Raw genomic sequence first — 22332 nt, 5'->3', positions numbered from 1 at the left:
CTGAAATTAGTCTAGACGTCATAATCAAACCAGGTTGTGTGCTTGTGGAGACAAACGACCAGAGCAGAGCAGCAGAGTAAAAAAAATTAAAAAAATTGGATTCCATTATGCAGCTATTTGAATAATACATTCATTTGTCCCTGTGCCTCTCAGGTGCCCTTGCAGAAGAAGAGCCCAAACCATGTGCTGTATCAGGACACGGTCGCCATTGTCTGCTCAATGGTACAGTCTGCAGAGAGGGATGGCAAGGTCCCAACAATGGCATCACCAACTTTGACAATTTTCTGTTTGCCATGCTCACTGTGTTCCAGTGCATCACCATGGAGGGCTGGACTGATGTTCTCTACTGGGTAATCTGCCCGTCTGCATCAAAATTGCACTGATTGAGCCCAGATCCGGCACCACATTTTTAGAATGTTAATCTACAGCATGTACATTCTGTTTCTCTCTCTGCCATAAATTCAAGCTTTAAACCTTTTTTTTTTTTAAATCTTTTTTTTTTTTATTAAAAAATAATTAAAATTAGGCCAAGTGTGAACCATTGCACTCACTTCAAAACCCTCAGTGCCTCATTTTCATGATGATTTTTATGGACCAAAAGCTCTCAGCACTGGAGCTAAACCTCATCTCTGAAAAAGTGAATGTATCTCCTTCCTTTTCTTTTGCATTTGTCCTTGTCCACACACACACACACACATACACTCACACACTCTCTACTTTTCTAAGGCATGTGTTACCATGGCAATTCAGTGATCATAATGTTGCTAAAGTACCTAAAAGAAGGAAGGGTGGTAGATAAACAGGGGGACACATAAATAAATGAATAAATAAACAAACAAAGAGAACGTTCCTGGATAAATGAGATGGCTGCAGGCTGTGTGACAGTGAACTGTGCTGTGACTGTAAGAAGAGTGTACAGGGAGTATATGGATTTAAAAAAAAAAAAACTAAAACAAAAAAATAAATAATGAATGTAAATGTAGAAAATAACTCCTTGTGTCTCATTACCAAAGCGATCTATTCAAAATCACTCACTCTCTGCAGTATGGTTATTTGCCACATTACTTACAGTGATCTCTTCATGTAGTACTTCATCTCTCTCATTTATATCTCAAATGCTGCCCTCCAGTGGCCACAGTGGACAGTGGCCAATCCTAACCCCTTTTGAGATTGGCTTTGAGTGAATTTATATGTATATATAAGGTATATATCTACATATATGTAAGGTAATCAGTGATTCAGTACATATGTTCCAACATGTGTAAACAGGGGATGAGATTTGTTGTATGAAAAAAGAAATAATTGCATGCATCTGTGACACATTCATTTAAAATGAAAAATTGTTACATCACAAGAAATACAGTATATTGTGCATAAACCATAATGAGGTTTTGGCTGCTTGTGTTTCCATGTAGATGAATGATGCGATGGGCTTTGAGCTGCCTTGGGTTTACTTTGTCAGTCTGGTCATTTTTGGATCCTTCTTTGTCCTCAACTTGGTCCTCGGTGTGTTGAGCGGGTAAGTTTGAGTGCCTTCTTTGTTTTGTTTTTTTTGGTGCATTATTTATTGTTATTATTTATTGACTGTCACTGTGCTCTACCATGACCAGTGAGTTCTCCAAAGAGCGAGAAAAGGCCAAGGCTCGGGGAGATTTTCAAAAGCTACGTGAGAAGCAACAGTTGGAGGAAGACCTGAAGGGCTACCTGGACTGGATCACCCAGGCTGAGGACATTGACCCAGAGAATGAGGAGGAAGGAGACGAGGAGGGCAAGCGTAACCGTAAGTTTCCTGGATTTAATATATTTTGTGCTATTGTATCTTTGTCTAAAAGAGGAAAATCAAGAATACAATCCGAACTGAGAGTTGCCGAGCCATAAACCTTTTCTTTTGCCCCATCAATAGTAAAAGCTTTGCCTGTCCTGTTATTTATTTATTTATTTATTTAAAAAAAACAACAACATAATAAATAAGAACTAAGTTGTATACTGACTGAATGATTGCATGTCATGCAAGAAGTTTATATCCATATGGTACAGACATTCACATCTGATATCTTTGACATATAGGGACAGTGTCATGATAAAGACACATACAGTAAAATATTGTCTTGTACAGGTTGGTACCACAGGTAATTTTTATTTTAAGTTGAACCCAAGTGGGACATTTATTTAAAAATCACTTATAAATGAAAAAATGAAACCAATTTTCACAGAAATAGACAAAACATATTTAACACACATTACAGATCATATTTTTTATTCCCTTTCTTTCCATCGGACTGCTTCTTCTTCATGTGTTTGATGTTTTCAGTCTTGGTTTCAGCTGATACATACTTAACAAGGGACAGGGAAGAACAATAGTACCATTCTTTACTTATATCTCAGTCTTTCTAATGTGTTGTTTGAAAATACAGTTGTTATCTCACAAATAGATGGTCACTGTGTGCGTGTGCATGTGTGTGCGTCGGCATGCATGTGTGTTCTTGTATTTGTTGCTTTGTGAAGACCATAAATCCTATAAACCATACAGAGTGAGGAGATTTTGGCTGGTCCTCACATCTTCAAAGGGCTTTATCAGGGTTAACATCTGGTTTAAGGGTAGAGTTAGAATTGAGTTTAGGTTGCATTATGTCCTCACTACAAATGCTGCTTAAACGTGTGTGTGTGTGTGTGCTGGCCTAAACACCGACTCTGTCAGGACCATTAGTCCTCATGGAGACCATAAACTGGTCTTAATGAGGCAGAATCTCATTTCTGGTGAACTGGTGAAGTTTAAGACTAAGATTTGAATTATTGTGGTACAGGTTAAAGTTAGAGTTAGGCATTAACTGATTATGGTTAAGGTTAGGGAAGGTTAGGATAGTCTAGGTTGTCCAAATTAATGGTAGTCAATGTATAGTCCTTAAAAGGGTAGCTGCACGAACCTGTGTGTGTATGTGTGTGTGTGTGCGTGTGTAAAGTACATATTTTCATCTGAGTGCAACAGTATCCACTCTTACAGTACCTGTAGATATAAAAGCCTCCGATGTAAGTAAAAGCCTCCTGTCTATTGTGTCAAAGGGCATGAGGAGCTCACTATAATGTCTTCATGCAGTCCCTTATAGCACAAGTACAAAGCTTAATCAGTGGAGTTCTTAGGAAAAGAAATAGATTTGCATATACAGTTTCAAAAATGTAAATCAAACTATGAAACAGATTTAATTTTCAGAATCTATACAATAATGTTTATATCCAGGATAAGAAACATGGATGTCAATCATTTGAAAACCCTCTACTCCTTTTAATGTGTGTGTGAATTTGTCAGTTATGTTTGATGGGAGTCTTACATCTCCTTATAATACAGCGCCTCAGTGTGGTCAGTCAGTGTGTATTGTACCTCAGTTTGTGTCGCCTCCAGTAGTTGCCCTGCATTTGACTTGTGCTTTTGTTTGTTGTAAACAACACACCCAGGACACCACACTAACTTTCTTTCCTTGATTCCTGCAGTGTCTGTGTGCCTTTTATAAAAGTCTGTAGACTGCTGCTAACATTGTTCCCCCCCATCTTGTTTGCTTGTATCTTCTCTTGTCACCAACAGTTGTTCTCTTCTCTGCCAGTAAAGTTACTCTGTCCAGAAACCAGAGACCCAAAATCAATATTGACTGAGCAACACAGACATTTTTACAGGACATCCTATACACAGTGTGTTAATGGCACTGTTTAAAAACTACCTCAGTCACATCCATGGAAGTTTCTTGCTGCATTTTTTTTTAAAACATAAAATCTTCTGACATAAAAACACTACTGCTGTATCTGATGTAATCTATTATACAGTATATGGGCCTGGTAGACATACTGTAAATCTGTTATCTAATACGCCATCGGGTAATATCAAACTTCTCATGTGTCTGTGTAAAATGTCAGTTCTCATGTAAGCATGTAAATATCTTATGTACAAATTCCGTTTTTCTTAACCTGACTTTGTTTTGAATGTAAACAGTACTGTGAATTCTATAAAGGTAATGTTTTAATGTCTCAAGGCTTATTTAACATGTCTTCCTCCTGTTACGTCACACACTTGAAACAACAATTTTACTCAAGCAAGACAAGCAAGCAGTCACTTACAGAAAGATCCCATGACTGTACGTGGTGCACACGTTTTAGATAACTCTGCTGGACATGGTAGCTGTGTCAGTAGTTCATAGTGCAGCTGTCTCTTGTTGTACATTCCTCCTTTCTCTCTTTTTCTCTTGTTATACTGTGTATTGACTCACTGCTTCCTCTGCTGTCTGGCTGTGTGAACTGCATGTTGGTAACACCAAGGGGTCACGCTGGCTGACCTCACTGAGAAGAAGAAAGGAGTGTTTGGCTGGTTCACTCAGTCCACAGAGACACAGGGTAAATGTGTGTGAGTGTGCTTGAGGGACTGGGTGTGTTTCCTTGCACATGTTGAGGACAGTTCATCTTTGTCTCGGATGGTGTCTCTGCATGTGCTTTGCTGATGCTTTTTGTTTGTGCTCTTGGACTTGCACATCCTTGCCATCCAACTCATAAGAAAAGTCATCTCATGATGTTGCATTGTTCTCACTCAGCCACTAGTGGAGGGAATTTAACACTTTTATCCTGATTAAATGTGAAATTATGAGACTGCTGTCCACTGATTGGTCAGAGTGCTGTCACAGAAAGAGGCACAAGAATCAAGCCAAACAATGCCGAATTGTAGATCAGTTGAAAAGACTTAACAATCCTGAAAATGTGGCTTCATCTCCAAGATTTAGCAAGGAAATGTCTAAAGTCTCATCATTTAACTAAGGAGTCTGGTGTATTTAGCGACAGCACTGCTTAGAGCCTGCGATCGAGAACCGCATCACAACCCCTGCTGCTGTGTTCAGTGACTGTGTCAGACGGAGTCTGTGCTCCGGTCATGCAGGAAGTACTGAACTCATCTTTTTGTTTAACTGATTCTAACGATTCAGTACATGGAAAATAACTGCTTTACAAGTCACTAGTCACTAGTTTGTGTGTGACGCGTATAAAACTGAGTCACGGCAGTTTCATGCAGTGCTGTGGTGACGCCGTCCACTTTGGGGAGGTACTATATTGTAATGGAAAACCAACCAAACCGCCATTAATATTACACCAAAAGCAAAAAATCATTTTCAAGTTTTATTGTCACATATATTTACAATATAGCACAATTCTTAGTGCAGAAGAAACAAATCTACATTCCAAAAACATGGCTGGTAGCGTAGTAGAGAGAGAGCATTTCGTAGTTTGTCTCGTTTATCTGAATTCACTATATTTAGGGTCAAACCAGAACTGTCAGATCTGTGTTCACTCATTTGCTCATGATCATTGAAAACATTAGTTTCATTTGTCATTAATATAGACAATATTTAGTGCATGTATAGTATATGTGATCTCCAGTATTCTGTATGCTGCAGTCCTGACTCTATGTAAGTAATTTCTGTTGCACCACACCCTCTGGATCAAACAGTTTGTTTAGATATTTCAACCAGACATTTAGTTCTGAGAGGATTTGACAACCACTGGATAATTGTTATAAGTGAAGTATGTCATCTGGGTGACAGTATTTATATTCTGAGGACAATTTGTCTCATATTAAATAACAATAATTATGAACAAAGTCCAATTTGACTCAGGTGTGACAGCCTGTGCTCACTCTGACCTGTATTCAGGAACCTTGTGATGTTCACAAAACTGTTTCTATCTTTGAAAACAAAAATATTTTGTAATTATGAAAAAAGCTAATGTCAAACTTTGAGAAGAAGTTACACCGTAAAAACATTTTCTGACACTTACATTTTCAGCTGTGTTTTTCTTCCTTGTGGTTTGGCTTGTTTTTTGTCATTGGAGGTTAAATCAATCTAAATATTTAATTTGAACAGTTTCATTGCCCTAACCAAGCCAAACCATAAATGCATGTGTGTCCGTAGAAAAATCAGTCATCATGCAACTTAATGCCAAATGTTTGTCTTATATTTCTTTGCATGTGTGTGTGTGTGCGTGTGTGTTACCATAGCGAGCATGCCCACTAGTGAGACAGAGTCGGTGAACACAGAGAATCAAAATGGAGAGGAAGACAAATCAACGTGCTGTGGACCGCTTTGGTAAGTGTGATGCATTACACTTTCAGATATTTGATTGGATGCTGAGGCAGAGGTTCACTGAGCTCTTCCAGATAATCCACAATCAAGACACAATGTTTGTTTGTCCAAATTTAAATTACACCCAAAGTGCACATTTTGCTCTTTATTAAAAGGCGATTCATGTTTTTATTCTCCTCAGTCAAAAAATTTCTAAGTCAAAGTGCAGGTTAGTACGTTGGTATTAAACTACCCGTTGTTTGTGTTCTTCATGCATGGCTGATTTTTGCCTCATATGTGACTCACTCAGATCCATTGTCAGTCCACTGTTTGTCATGTTTAAATAATGACAAAATGACTGTCTTCATTCCTCATCTCACCACATTGTGTTTTTCTCTTTGCACTTCAAATCGACCTTCAGTGCTTTTTCCAGTCCATGTCATTCTATGTCACCATGTTAAACGGCATAATGTGAAAAATATAATAAATTAAAACAGAATAATTCATTCCAATATCTACTATGTATTTATTACTTTTACAAATATTATTTCTTTTCTAAATTTGTATTGTTATAAACATGGCTGTGTATCCCGATTGTATATCTTGACAATTTATCATAAAATTGAACTCTTTTTCTCTCAGTCGTCAGTGGCGGCGATGGAACCGGTTTTGCCGCAGAAAGTGTCGCGCCGCTGTGAAATCAGTGACATTTTATTGGCTGGTCATCATCTTAGTGTTCCTCAACACTCTAACCATCGCCTCTGAACATTACAACCAGCCAGACTGGCTGACCGAAGTTCAGGGTGTGTATTTCGGTTCTGTTGTGATTTGTGTGGTTGTAAAACATGTTCTTAATTAGGTTTCCATGAGTTTGTTCACCTATGAGATGTTGGATGATACTATAAAGACCTCTCCTCTCCTCTCCTCTCCTCTCCTCTCCTCTCTCCCTCTCCTCTCCTCCCTCTCCTCTCCTCTCCTCTCCTCTCCTCTCTTCCAGATGTTGCCAACAAAGTTCTCCTGGCACTGTTCACTATGGAGATGCTGGTGAAGATGTACAGTTTGGGGCTGCAGGCGTACTTTGTGTCCTTGTTTAACCGCTTTGACTGTTTTGTTGTGTGTGGAGGCATCATAGAGACCATCCTGGTGGAGCTGGCCATCATGTCTCCTTTGGGCATCTCTGTTTTTCGATGTGTTCGCCTCCTTAGAATCTTTAAAGTTACACGGTGAGCAACACAGAATGATGTATTCCGAACGTCCTGGCTGACTGTTAGGAAATTAAGATTAGCTATCACAGCCAGTGGCTTTAGTCTTGGGGCAATTAGAGCCCTATATGGCATGTACAGAACCAGATGACCTAACTTCCAAGCTGTCACTCCTGGTGCAGGATATAGTGAAATTTAATGTTGGTGCTGACTATGTTTTTATGGTATGCTCTGCCTGCCACTGATATAATTTCCACATTTGTTCCCCATATGTTTGTTCCTTTGTTAAGTTGTTAAATTATTTTCCTCTTCAGTCATTGGGCATCTCTCAGTAACCTGGTGGCCTCACTGCTCAACTCCATGAAGTCTATCGCCTCCCTGCTGCTGCTGCTCTTCCTATTCATCATTATTTTCTCCCTGCTCGGCATGCAGCTCTTTGGGGGCAAATTCAACTTTGATGAGACTGTGACCAAGAGGAGCACGTTTGATAATTTCCCCCAGGCTCTGCTCACTGTGTTTCAGGTTGGTGTTTAGTTTTATTTGGGATGTATGACATCCAGTCATAACAGGAGGCTTGAACTAACAGTCAGAGAGCCGCAGTGTTCTCTGTTTCACGCACATGCAGCAGCTGTAGTGGAGGTAACATTTAAAGGTCCAGACTTTAGAAGCTATTTGGCCACATAAGTTCTCTAACACACTTGGAAGGGTTGGGTGAGATGAAGGATATCCAGCTACAACATGCTACTTCACCAATAAATGCTGCAAAACTTTACACACTGCTCCTTTAAATTGGATGTGTGTGGTAATATTAACTGCCAGAGAAATGTAACAAATTAAATTATACTTCTTCTGGAAATCTTAAGTAGTGCAATAGAAATGAATAATTTAGAAAAATATGTAATTATTATTTGATTTAACTTTTTGTTTCTACTCTATCGTGTGCTCTAAACATCATGGCAAATATTATATTCTCTCTTTGGAGATAAGATTGTGATGTCATCTATTGCCAGATCTTGACAGGAGAAGACTGGAATACAGTGATGTATGATGGTATCATGGCGTATGGTGGGCCGGCCTCCTCCGGAATGGTGGTCTGCATTTACTTCATCATCCTCTTCATCTGTGGAAACTGTATCCTGCTGACCACAATCACACAGACTCCAAAACACTGTCTTACACAAAAAACTATTACAAACAAAATCCACATCTTCTCTCTTGCACGTAGGAAAACTGTGTTTTGCCATTGAAACTGTTCTACCATATCCACAAAGTCCTGGTGTCTTTTTAAATGATTAGGTCTTGTCATGTTCGTCAGTGTTGTTCAGTCCCTGAGTCACATGATCAGACATTCTGCTAAATGTCTTCTTGGCCATCGCCGTTGACAACCTGGCAGACGCAGAGAGCCTCAACACAGCACAGAAGGAGGAGGAGGAGGCCAAGAAGAGGAAGAACAGTGCCAAGTACGGCCGAGGACACCTTTATATTTCACATTATAATTTGTGTTCACGCTTGCAGTTTAATCGGTTTTGTGCACATTTGTCACTTGCACTTGCGTTTGGCAGAGAAATTGTCCTTCTGCCTTGTTAGGTGCTTCCTCTTTGTCTCAAACAGGGAAGTTAGTTTGGATAAGAAGAGAACTGAAATAACAGAAGCCAGTGATGGAGACTCCAAGGTAAAAAAAAAATAATAATAATAAAGAGCTCTGGTTCTCTTCATAAATCAATTCTTTGTAAAGTTCACAATTTTGTTTTCATCTCAGCAACATTTTCACATTTTCAAAATTCTAAACCTAATCACTATGTGTAGATGCCGGCAGGTGTCACGTCAGAAGAAGACGAGTTGTATCCTTCCATCGATTCTCCAGGTAAAAGAGATGAGGTGTCTTGAGAAAGTGAAGTTTTAATTCACTTTTCAGAGATAAACTGTTCTTTTTAAGCAGATAAAAGTGGCAACACTGAATTAGGGCCAAAAACATTATCACTTGACAGTACTGATAATTATCACGATAAAATGTTGGATCAAAACCAGGTTGTTGACTGAACTCACCCTGTTTCTGTCTCAGTGTGCGATAATGACCCCGATAATGTCAACCTCCCAGAAGTGCCATCTGGACCCCGCCCCCAAAGGCTCTCTGAGCTCACTATCAAAGAAAAGACTCCGCCCATCCCGGAAGGAAGCGCCTTCTTCATCTTCAGCAGCACCAACCCGTAAGTCATATTTACATTAACATTAATCAGTGTGTGAGATCAATAATGCTGACACACAAATCTGAAATGAAAGCTATGTCACAACTTAAATCAATTAAGTTTTATTTAAAGAGAACAAAGGCAGATACAAAGCTCTAGACAAGAAGTTCTTTAAATAAAACATTTTATGGAGTGGCGTGGAGTGGCTCAGTGGTTAAGACCCTACCTTGTGTACCAAAGACATCATGGTCACAAGTTCGATTCCACCCCTGGCTAATTGTACTTGATTCCATTGTAAGTCGCTTTGGATAAAAGCGTATGCTAAATGACATGTAATGTAATGTAATGTAATTTTAGAAAAGAAAAGAAAATTGCATTAATATTTTTATTTAATTTGTAAAGAAAAGCATGTGAAAAGGGAAAAGTTTAAGAAGATTAAATGGTCAAAAAAAGTAAAAGGTATAAGAATATAAAAATATATAAGTTAAAGAAAAAAATTGATTCCTTTAAAAAACAGGATAATTAAAAGGAAAATCCTAATAGTTGTATAAAAATTGTAATATATTAAGTAGCATAAGAATTTTTTTTTAAGTTTTTAATCAGAATATTTTAGCCAGAAGCACCATAGAATAAAAAGGATTTAGACTACATCTAAAAACTGCAATAAACGGACCATTTCTAAAACCATCAGGCAGCTTCTCTGCTGACATCTGCCTCTGTGTCTTCATCTGTCTGCTCACTTATCTCTCCCCCCCCTCTCTCTGTAGGTTTCGTGTTTTCTGCCATAAGCTGATCAACCATCAGATCTTTACCAACCTCATCCTGGTCTTCATCATGCTCAGCTCTGTCTCTCTGGCTGCTGAGGACCCCATACGCAACTTCTCTGCTCGCAATATTGTATGTACACAACCACAAGACCTGCAGGCCTTAAAGTGTCCTTAAAGTGAACTCCACCTACTGGGTTACACATCTGTCACTACACTGTCACTGTAACTGACAAGTGGCAGCAAAGACATATCGATCGATTCTCTGTAGGAAAAGCTCAGCATTAAATGTCTCAGGCTCCTTGTTCTTTGTGTACATTTGGATAAAACTGAGCCATTTGTTAATGTTTCTTGTCTGCCTTGACCTTTGCCTTGACCCTTGACTTTTCAAAATGAAACAGGCAAAAAGGTGAGAAAACCAAAAATTATAATTATTAATCCCTTTGACAAACCGTAATTGGTTTGTTTAGATTTTTCTTGATTTGACTTCCCTGTTCATTAAATATATGTCACAGCCACACATTGTAATGTAGCTGTGACATCAGAAAGCTGATGCTGCAAATGCTAGAAAACCCACTTTTGACGGGTTTCATATTGTAATCATAATAGTGATATCGTTTATATATTACAGTATAATATTATTATGTGTACTACATGCCTTGAAATCAAAAGCTGCACTAGGCAATTTCAATGTTAGTATCTGCTCATTTTAAATCTCAAGAATACTTCACCCTGAAATTATGTAATGTGTTGACAACAAACTGCTTCTAACAGACATGGCACGACATGAGCTTTAGCTATGCTGTGCCAAGCCAAGCCAAGCCGCGATGACATGTGTTTCCACTACAGCTTCACAGCAGGGGAAAGCTGCTGCGGTGGTTATGTGTGGTAGGAAGGACTTCCACAGCCAGTCTGTGACGTCTCCTCCTCTCTGTGTCCTCAGCAGCTAAAGCTCCTGCGTGTCTCCACTGGAGATTAGAACGAAATCTATTAGTATTGGTACTTTAGTTTGATCACTTTGGTTTATTTTATTTTCTCTCGTGTTTTCCAAACATAGTCAGCCATGATGAAGTTGTGTGGGAGGCTTATAAAGACAAGAAAGTGTGCTAAGACTGGGTACTGGACAGGATTAACTAAATCATGAAAAAGCAGCACATTTTGGCAGATTATTATTATTAGAAAGTTTATTATTAACACACTACTGATCCACTAGTTTATTACATACATATAACACTTATAGATGCCTCCTTCGATTTACTGTTTCACGTCCTTTTATTACTAGTATTCTGATTATTTATTTTACATATTTTTAAAATTAATTTAATATAATTATTATTAAGGGCCACGTGCATGTATATCTACACTATCTTAAAATTAATTTAAAAAAGAAAAATAAATGAAGCTATTCTTTAAAAAAAAAACAAAAAAAAAGTCTAGTTATTTAATCACTATTCAATACTTCATTGACATATTAATTTGATCCACTCTTTCATTGTTGGGGATTAAAACAATGTGTTAACTACTAAGTACTAACAGAAAAAAGTGTTGCACGCAGGTAACAGCCATTTACTGTAGTTTGTAACCATAGGACTTTTTCAACACAAGATCACGGCCGACATCACTTTGCTGTGTCGTGCAGTGGAAGACACTTGCACAATAACAGCGTTCCTTCACTGTTCTCAGCTGTTTACAGCATGGCTTGGCCCAAATTCCTTTAACTTAAAACATTTCAAGTTTTAAGTTAAAGTAATTACCTAGTGCAGCCTTGATTTTGTGATATTTACTTGTTCTAGTTCACCTGTGTTGACTAACTGCATTTTTCCAGCCAGGCACTGTTATCCTGGAATGACTTGAACTTGTGCATTACCTCTTGCAGATACTTGGTTATTTTGACTATGCTTTCACCGCAATCTTTACTGTTGAGATCCTGTTGAAGGTAAATGTCGTTTGCGTGCTGTGTTGTGCTGTGCTGGGTAGAGCTTCAGTAACCCTGCGTGCTTATGTCACTCTTATTGCTTCCTCAGATCCTAGGCTATGCAGACTATGTCTTCACTAGTATGTTTACATTTGAGATCCTTATTAAGGTAAACAATATCAAACTGTTCTGCTGCTTCAGGCAACAAACCACTTCCGAGCTTGCCGAACACATCCTCCTTCCCCTCACGTTTGTCTCGACAATTTTGGATTAAAATGGTTGCCTGCTTGTCTTGTTGTCATGGCGCCAATTCATCAACATGGAGCTCTTATATATTTGTCAGATATATATATTTGTTTGTCAGTCTCTTTTCCATCACAACCATTCTTTGTCCTCAACCGTTTTATGGACCAGTGTCTCTCCAGAGTGCAGACACTTATATAAACACTTATACCCCTCCTGTTATCCTTGGAGTCAATTTGACCCTTTTTAATGTATAATATCTTTAAAAAAAGAAGAAGGGATTTCCATCATTTATTTTGCTTCATATTGTCAATGGTGAAACTGGGCAAAGATAAAAATACAATTATATGGTTTCAATGTCCTGTACACACGATGCATCGGTGTTCCTTGGGGTCAAATTGACTACAGGCTGTTTTAGCTATATAAAACATAGATGAAATATCCATATATTTATGTATTATGATATTGAGGTGGCTATAAAATGCAATTTTCAAAAAATGTCCTTCTGCTTTAAACATATCATAACCATATCTGTAGTACTGTGAGAACCACTGATAACCACTCACACAATATGGGGAAGAGAAAATCATCTTACCACAATAACTTAGATTTTTCCTGTGCTTTGGGGGCAGGGACATTGATACTTCACATAACATAGGGGAGGAGCAAACATTGTAATGGTCCTCCCCTTTAGAAGGTTGCATAGCTCATTGACAGTGAAAGTGACATAGAGGAGAATGTGTCTGAGACAGAGGACCCTGCTTATGAGGCGTCCTCTTCTGATGAGAGTGAGACCCTCAGTTTTCACCCTCCTGTTGTCTCTTTACCGCCAGCAGGCACATCACCTTTCAAAAATTGAAAAGTTATGGTCCCTCTCCAGACTTAGACTTAGTTCTGCTAGTTTAATCAAAATGGTTCCAGGCCCCACCAATGTCAAAGACATAAAATCAGCATTTGAGATATTTGTAACACCAGCAATTGAAAATATTTTTTACGATATGTTACGATCTTTCATAACAGGTATTGTCTTTCTTTCCAAATGTTATACATACATAATTAAAAATCTATACTTAGTGATTAAAACACTAAAAGGTATCTGTCTTTCCAATTTTAGGTCAATCAGTGAAATTTGATGGTGATATTCATATATTACCCTATGGGTATGGGTTATATTGTATATCTAGTCAAAGAAAGTACAAAGAAACTTAAAATACCTGACACATAAACTTGGGAAATCATTTTTCTTCTAATCATTTTTTTTGAGGTTTAAATTGCTGGGGTCAAATTAACCCCAAGGATAAAAAAAATATTAGTAAATTTGAGGATAACAGGATGGACACATAGTGTATATGATTATTTAAAATGATTTACCCACTTTGCTCTCTACATGTCTGCATCAGGTAAATCTCATATATTATGTCACTACACTGTGACATAAAAAAAAAAACATTACAGGTTTTGTTTGAGCACAGTTTCTGGCCTAGTCTCCCTTGTTTATTATATGTTTGTGTGCGTGTGTGTGTCAGAGAATGTATTGTGTATGTGTGTACATGTCTTTATTAGGTTGTGAGGACACATTTAAGCAGAAAACCACAAGTGTGAGGACATGTTAATGCTGTAAGGACATTTTGGCTGGTCCTCACAACTTCAAACGTTTTTGGGGGCAGACTAGGTTTTGCAATGCATTATGTCCATGAGTGTCCTCACAACTATAAAGAGACTTTAAATTGTGTGATGTCAAGTGATGTTTGTGAGTGTAAATCCAACCTTTCCCTGACACTTTGTCTTTTGATAAAAATGTTTTGAAACTAATGTCGCTTTGCTTGCACAGCATTGGAATAGTGAAATAATAATGTGTTGATTGTTTTGTCACTGCCTTTCAGAAAATGTGCATCAGTATAGATTAGTGTATATCTTATAATGTGACTGCAGGTTACCGAAATGTTTATTCGTACCGTAGAGGAAAAAAGACAATTTAACCCTTTAGATTTTAGTACATAATAATGCTCTCATGAAACTGAATACCGTAAATAATTAACTATAATTGTAATCGGTCCCTGATGGCTGGAAAATGTCAATATTCAATCAATCAATGGCTCAATGTTCTTATGAATGAAAGTCATCAGATGATCAAAATATCATATTATTATATATTGTATATATTATTATATATTGTATATATTATTATATATTGTATAACATTGAAAATCTAATTTCAGTCTGACTTAAGACTGTCTCTGTATGTGTTTTAAAGCAGATATGTTGTCTTCAGTCCTGACTTTAGTCTTTTCTCTGTCCATCTGTCCAGATGACTGCATTTGGTGCATTCCTTCATAAAGGGGCGTTCTGTAGAAACTACTTCAACCTATTAGACCTGCTGGTTGTTGGCGTGTCTCTTGTGTCCTTCGGCATTCAGTACGTATCATTGTTTTTTTACTAACTTACTTACTGAATACTTCCTATTAATTGTAACCTTAATATGTTGATCACTTGTGAGTAGCCTTCGATAAAACCATCTGCTAAAATGTTTTGTTTCAATTAATTAAGTAAAAGTTTGTTATATTGTTTTCTTGACTGATTATTCGTGTTATACTTCTGTTGGAGTTTGTATTTTAGAAAATAAGCCCTTTGTTTTCCTGTCATTCACATGACTTTGAACTTTAAATATAAAGCTGCAGCTCATTAACTCAGCTTAGCACAATGACTGGAAACAGTATTCAGTGGACAGCCTGGCTCTTTTTAAAGGTTTTAAGATGTTTGTGTGTTGCTGGGTAATATGCTCCAGAAAATGGAAATAAAGTGTGACTTCAATGTGTAAAACAAAGGTTTTTCACAGTACAAAACATTCCAACATACACCATTGCTTATTTTTTTCTTTGTACCAAAATTAGGATTGAATGACAAGAAATCCTTCATTTAGTATATGTAACAAACAATGTTAAATGGTGCTTTTTTTTGGTATCTATAGGTCTTCTGCCATCTCAGTTGTGAAGATTCTGCGTGTTTTGAGAGTCCTCCGTCCACTCAGGGCCATCAACAGAGCCAAGGGACTCAAGGTCAATAACACAACATGGTGCTGTGTGTGTGTGTGTAGTTGTACATACATCTTTGTGAGGACCAAAACACACAGGATGAAAGGACTTTTCGTGAAAGTGAGGACTATTTGGCTGGTCCTCACATTCCATCGCTCCATACAAGTACTTAGTTTTGGGATCAGGGTCAGAATTAAATTTCGGTTAAGGGTTAGATAAAGTTAGTTGTGATGGTTAAGGTTAGGGTAAGGGGGTTACGTATATATGTGTGTGTGCGTGTGTATCAACACCAAATAACATTAAGTTATTGTGTCCTTTTCAGCACGTGGTCCAGTGTGTGTTTGTGGCGATCAGGACCATTGGCAACATCATGATCGTCACCACTCTGCTGCAGTTCATGTTTGCTTGTATCGGCGTGCAGCTCTTTAAGGTACATTGTAAAAAAAGAAAGAAAAAAAAGAAAGAGGGTAATGCTGATAGTCACTGGCCTAACTGGTCTTCTGGCTTATCAAATCAACTTGTTCTTCTGTCGTAAATGATGAAAGGATTGTATAGATGTATAGCAGGGGTGTCAAACTCATTTTTGTTCAGGGGCCACGTACAGCACAATTTGATCTCAAGTGGGCCGGACCAGTAAAGTAATAGCATAATAACCTATGAACAACATAAACTCTGAATTTAATGAAGTATCTTTTACAAAACATGGATCGAGAAAAATAAGTGCAATTTCAACAATATCTTGCCTAAATTTACCATTTACACATCACACTGTATCTTTAAAGGCACAAACATTTAGTCACAGGTATCTGGAAGTGAAAAATATAATATTTCACATTACGATTAGATAACAAATTCACCCTGCGGTCCTGATTGGACCCTCTGGCGGCCGGTTCTGGCCTGCAGGCCGTACGTTTGACACCCCTGATGTATAGGAGAAGAAGAGAAATTTAGTAAACCTTTGACTTTGTTGTTTTTTTTTTAAATAAAGGGGAAATTTTATCAATGCACGGATGATGCAAAGACCAGCCCGGAGGAGTGCAAGTGAGTTTGTTTTATTCTTCCAGCTCTGAACATTGGTCTGAGTGTCTGTTTGAGTGTGATTGTGCATGAATATGTTAAACATTTCATCTTTCAATCACAGGGGTACATACATTCTCTACAACAACGGGGACACTGCCCTGCCCATGGTGAGGGAGAGGATCTGGTACAACAGTGACTTCAACTTTGACAATGTCCTCATGGCCATGATGGCTCTCTTTACCGTCTCCACCTTTGAAGGCTGGCCCACGTAAGTACAGATCTGTGTCTTAAGTAAGACTTAGATCTGGTTATCACTGTGGAGAATAAGAGGCAGACTCTGGCTTCATTTAATGAAGTTATTTAATGAAATTATACAAATCAAATCATGTTTGTGACTGTCACTGTCGTCAGTGTTTGGACATAATATAAATGTAAATGTGCTGGTATCAAACCACTTCACAAACCACTTTAACAATCATCAAGAGAAGCCACAATTTTATCATTTTGGCGTTTTAGCGACATACAGTACACAAACACTTATGTACTTCATTTCCTCATCTTTAAGAATCTTAAAGTGGTCGTGCTTTTCTGTGTGTTTTTGCTTGGAAGTAAGACAAATTTTCAGGACAAAAGCAAAGCAAAACACAGGCATTGTTGTAGGAGCAAGTTTCTCACTCGTGAACACTTCTGATGAAGCTCACCGAGGGTTTTCATATCACTGAAGCGTTTGAGGGAGAGTTATGCTAACTATTGCTCTGGCGTGTCATCGAACCGCATTTTTAGACACGCCTAAAAAAACAGATGACTCAAGAGAAACTGTCTTTTCTCCAGTTTCTTTTCACATATCTTTTCACCTTTTCACATGTTCTCAGACACTATTTTCAAGGAGAAACTCTGCATATACTTTACACACACTTAAAACTGTGTGTGTGTGTGTGTGTGTGCATTCCTGCAGGCTGTTGTACAAGGCCATCGACTCCAACAGAGAGAACATGGGACCCATCTACAACTACCGCGTCGAGATCTCCATCTTCTTCATCATCTACATCATCATCATCGCCTTCTTCATGATGAACATCTTTGTTGGTTTCGTCATTGTCACCTTCCAGGAGCAGGGTGAGAAGGAGTACAAAAACTGTGAGCTGGACAAGAACCAGGTAGCGTGTGACGGCATTTGTCTGTGCAATATTACAATTGCGAAGAAGTGATATGAGCTCACGGTGTCTAACTGTCTGTTTGTTTCTCCGTAACCACAGCGTCAGTGTGTGGAATATGCTCTTAAAGCTCGTCCACTGCGGCGCTACATCCCCAAAAACCCCTACCAGTACAAGTTCTGGTATGTGGTCAACTCCACTGGCTTTGAGTACGTCATGTTTGTCCTAATCATCCTCAACACCTTGTGTCTCGCCATACAGGTAAATGCTCTGTATTTGGTCCTTTGGGTAAAATGTACATATGTATATTAGGTGATGCACTTACATTTAATGGTGCATAAGTATATAACGACAATTAAGGATTCATGTGTTTGGGAACGTAAAAGATGAGTTTCCTTTATCCCGCATGCAGGACAAATTCAAGACCACCCATGCCTTAAAATCTGAAAACTAAATTTCCCCTTACTTTAGAAAACAGGTGTCAAGCTCAACGCCCGTGGGACCCATCCAGCCATGCAATTGTATTCGGCACCCTCGAGATATAATATGTTATGTCTTTCCTGCTTCTTTTTCCCCATTGGTTCACTGATTTTGTACCACACATATCAAGTGACCTGGCCAGTAAAATAAATAGACAAAAGAAATGTGGAATTTGAAAACACAGAGCCTCTCTTTTAGGTTTATACATCTCATAAAAATTATTGAGTGCCGCAAATTATTGGCTAAGATCGCATGTGACTACACACCTGGATTTGCTGTTCCTCTGAAATACAGCAGAGGAAGACAGATGGTAATGGCAATGGAAAAATCATTTGTTCCGAACTTTTTGTTCATCTGGCCCTCGACTTGGACATGGTCTTTAATTTCAGCCCCCCACTGTTATTGAGTTTGACACCCCTGCTCTAAACCAACAATTTATAGTCAAAGGAAAATACATGAAGGGGGTCTGCATTTTTTTTTTATCTTGTAGATGGTCCTTGACTGAAAGAAAAATAAGAACATCTGGCACCATGTCCTGTTTCCTACTGCATCTTGACATAGCCCTACTATTAATCATATTAACAGGTCTTGGACTACTTGGATATGGTTTTTAATTTCAGCCCCTCACTGTTATTGAGTTTGACCTGCTTTAGAATATAGTTCCCAAACTGTATTTTTTATCTAAGATCAAATTGTCCATGTCATTTACATAATTGAGTTTGCAGTAACAGGTGAATTTTCTTTTATCAGAGAGATTTATGAATTTTAAAATTAAAATATGCTTGAAGGAGACGTCAGTGTGTGATCAGTCTGTCTGTGTGTCCGTGCAGCACCATGGTCAGTCCCATCTGTTTAACTATGCCATGGACATCCTCAACATGGTCTTCACTGGGGTTTTCACTGTGGAGATGATTCTCAAGCTCATCGCCTTCAAACCCAGAGTAAGTTTGCGTGGTCGAGCATGCATTCCCAAATTTAAAAATAACACAGATACACACGGTTTCCTTTTTCCAATTGTTGTTCCATCCAATATGACCCCCCACCAAATTTGAGAGATATGTTCCAGAATGCATTTGAGGATCAACAAATCCAGTGACACCTGTGTCATGTATATGTACGTATATACATATATACATACACATAAGTCCACTGACTGTTTATTTAATTAAAATCCCATGGCTCTGCCAATGGTCCTTCTTAATTCTGATAACTTCTTAAAATCAATTTGACATAGTTATGTTATGTTTTCTTGATGTTTAATCACAAAACTTTAAACAAATAACTTTTTAACACTTTTTAATAACCTTCCCGGCTCACCCTATGGCACAGCAGCCATTTGGTTATGTTTTACAATAACAAACTATCTATTACTGATCACATTGACAGTGGCAGTATTCAGATCATGTGACTTAAGACCCTGAGACTGAGGAAGTTGAAGTCAGCCATCGTTAATGTGATAAGTTAATGTGACCTGTGAAAATGGCTGCTGCACAAATGGCCCAGTAATAAAACTGCATGCATTTACATGTAAAGCTCTCACTCAGACTTTTTCTTTTGACTTTCATTTTACATTTGAATCCTTCAAAGGTTCATTTTTTAATTTTTATTTTAAAGACACCACCTTTCCCTTGTAACCCAGCCCTCATACTCCCCTCTTCTCTCCCCTCTTTTTCCCTTTAATGATGCTTACCGGGGCTTTTTGCCCACTGGCTGTGACTCCACTGCTATTTCCTCCTCATTCTTAACCATTATTACTCCTGTCACTATACAACCCCTCACCCTTGTATACTCTTCTGGCTTCCTGCCCTCTCCCCCTGCTGGCTGTGCATGTTGTCATGTTCAGGGTTATGTCGGGGATGCCTGGAACGTCTTCGACGCTCTGGTGGTGATTGGCAGTGTAATCGACATCATACTCAGCCAGGTAGAAAGACATCAGTATGTAAAACACTGTCATTTCCTCTTCCTGCTCTCACGCTGGTGCTGCCACCTTGCTTCACATCTTTCCTCCTTTCCTCCCTTCCTTCCTTCCTGTCTTACGTTGGATTTATGTTTTTCAGTCATGATGTCTGCTGATTCCGGACTTGATTGATGATTGATGAGCACCACAGACCACATATGCACATGATAATTTCAAAATCAGTTGCCTGTATCTGTACTTAAACAGTGCGCCATGGCTACGTATATACACCACATATGTACATATGTGTGTAATATACTTTTGATTGGATCTTGTTGAACTGTTTAGAGTTTGGAGTCTGTGGTGACCATTTGTGTCTTCTTCCTATCTTTCATAATTCATTATTTTTGTTGCCTCTGCTTCCTTTTCTTCCTTCTGTTGTTTCTCTTTCTTTTCTCTTTTCTGTGTATCTTTGTTGCTTGTGCTCGCAGAACTATTTTGCTGATGCATGGAACACGTTTGATGCCTTAATTGTTGTGGGTAGCGTGGTTGACATTGCCATCACTGAGATTAATGTAAGTAGTCATTTGTTGCACACATATACAGTATGTCACTCTTAAAGGAACTCTCCCAGCAGTGGGGCATTGCTGTTGCAAAATTACAATATTTTCATTTGATCTGGCATTCCAACGAGTATAGATGTGATTTTACAGCTTTTGAATGTATGTTTTGAGTATAGTGGGACATTAAATAATGAATATAACTGAATAAAGAGTAGAAAAATGGTAGGAGGTTTTCACACTTGTTGTGCTGTAATTTATGTCTCTCATTGAGTGCAATGACAGTGACTCCGATTTTTATTAATTCCTCAAAATGTGTATTGTCCTCAAAGCCTTCTCGGTGACGATAATGCACAATAAAAATAGAATTTCCACCATCAAAAATGCTCTTAGAAGTTGACGTTTTCGAACACTGCTGAGGTGTGATTTAAATGTGATCACATTGATCTGTTTAAATCCTCTTTGAATCTGATGTGCGGCTAAGCAAGGGTCCATGTGCAGCTGTTTGTCCTGTTCAGTTTAAATAAATGTCAATGGAGGAATATTCACTGAGTTATATTTTATTTACAGGATAAACACTGTAAATCCTGACAGCCTGTCAGAACCAATCAGCAAAATGCAGCAAGCTAATATTTGCTACAATGGTCTCTTTATTTATTAAGGTTTGATATTGAAATATGATATAATTTGAGCTAGAAATGAATACTTACAATGTAGAGTTTTTTTACAATTATCTGGAAAGATGAAATTATAGTCATCATTAGTCAAAATGTATGACAACAATAGATGAACTAATAACAAGCAATTTTAATTTAAGATGAGATATTAGTGTTTTATTGCCATTGTTACCAGTTTTAAAGATTTTTTTATGCCTTTTTTATTGTACACTTGCATCTCATGTGTGGTGTTAATTGCTGAGAATATGCTGAAAGGCTTTGGTATGACTGGCTTTACGCTTTACAATGCTGATGTTCTTGTTTTGTGGTAAAACATTTGAAATGGTGGCGTCTGTAAGTGAAGGTGAAGTGTTGTTTCTGTGATTACATGCGCAGTAAGTGTGAGGTGTGGATGATATGATGACATTTGCAGCAGCATTAACTCGTGACTGTGTAACTCGGATTAACCATAGGCTTTTGGTTTCAAGTCGGCAGCCCTTCCTGTCGTCAAGGTGATAGTGGAGCCAGGGGTAAGAAGAACCCCCCTCCTCCTCCATTCAAGTCCCTCACCCTCTCCTTTTGTGTTATTGGAAAACGTCTCAGTGTCAAGATCTTTTTGTTGTCACTCTCTGTCAGTCACATACCGATGAAAACACTGAGATGCACTTTCTTCCAGAACGCCTGCTTTCACATATTCAGTAAATCGTGAGGGTTTGTGACTGAACTGTGTTTGTCAAAGTCTTGTTTTCAATTCACCTGGTTTGTTGCATTTTGGCTCCTCTTTCATTCAGCCGGCATTTTGTCCTGTCTGGGTGCATGGCATGACGCAGGGAGACAGTACTGCTGAATGGTTATTTGGTCATTTCTTCATTTCATCATAGCTTTTTCAAGTGCCATCAGATGACCAACACTGGGTCAGAACTCTGTTTTGAGTTTACATTTCTTGTTATAGGTCTTTAAGTTTAAATTCTGTATGTTGCTCGTTTTTAATCAGACGTTGAGAGTTATATGTACTCTTGTATGTGTGTGTACTTGTTAGCGCTTTAGGACCTTTTCTGGCATAAACAATAAACAGGACCAGTAGTCCACATAGAGACCTTTTCCTAATGAGGCAGAACCTTATTTAGGGCTAAGATT

General features: G+C 38.3%; 1 protein-coding gene across 9 annotated transcripts in view; it reads left to right on the top strand.

The window, feature by feature from the left end:
- Positions 1–22332, top strand: part of LOC122777142 (voltage-dependent L-type calcium channel subunit alpha-1D-like) — a 69754-nt gene that overhangs the window by 30963 nt on the left and 16459 nt on the right. The window contains exons 7-33 of one of the 9 annotated variants that reach the window (XM_044038154.1): positions 154–350; positions 1416–1519; positions 1611–1780; positions 4303–4377; positions 6023–6110; positions 6289–6315; positions 6729–6889; positions 7084–7309; positions 7603–7810; positions 8299–8419; positions 8634–8748; positions 8900–8960; positions 9095–9152; positions 9351–9495; positions 10242–10371; positions 12115–12174; positions 12263–12322; positions 14705–14811; positions 15365–15452; positions 15751–15858; positions 16417–16469; positions 16570–16716; positions 17404–17605; positions 17705–17863; positions 18913–19023; positions 19926–20003; positions 21684–21725. In XM_044038154.1, coding sequence (XP_043894089.1) covers positions 154–350; positions 1416–1519; positions 1611–1780; positions 4303–4377; positions 6023–6110; positions 6289–6315; positions 6729–6889; positions 7084–7309; positions 7603–7810; positions 8299–8419; positions 8634–8748; positions 8900–8960; positions 9095–9152; positions 9351–9495; positions 10242–10371; positions 12115–12174; positions 12263–12322; positions 14705–14811; positions 15365–15452; positions 15751–15858; positions 16417–16469; positions 16570–16716; positions 17404–17605; positions 17705–17863; positions 18913–19023; positions 19926–20003; positions 21684–21725 — 3101 coding nt within the window. Of the gene's footprint in view, positions 1–153; positions 351–1415; positions 1520–1610; positions 1781–4302; positions 4378–6022; positions 6111–6288; positions 6316–6728; positions 6890–7083; positions 7310–7602; positions 7811–8298; positions 8420–8633; positions 8749–8899; positions 8961–9094; positions 9153–9350; positions 9496–10241; positions 10372–12114; positions 12175–12262; positions 12323–14704; positions 14812–15364; positions 15453–15750; positions 15859–16416; positions 16470–16569; positions 16717–17403; positions 17606–17704; positions 17864–18912; positions 19024–19925; positions 20004–20470; positions 20555–21683; positions 21726–22332 lie in introns of all 9 variants that reach the window. The other 8 variants (XM_044038158.1, XM_044038161.1, XM_044038160.1 and 5 more) reach the window with 8 other exon arrangements.

The sequence above is a fragment of the Solea senegalensis genome, linkage group LG11 (assembly GCF_019176455.1).
Source record: "Solea senegalensis isolate Sse05_10M linkage group LG11, IFAPA_SoseM_1, whole genome shotgun sequence".
Taxonomy (NCBI): Eukaryota; Metazoa; Chordata; class Actinopteri; order Pleuronectiformes; family Soleidae; genus Solea; species Solea senegalensis.
This window is presented reverse-complemented; position numbering and strand designations above follow the sequence as displayed.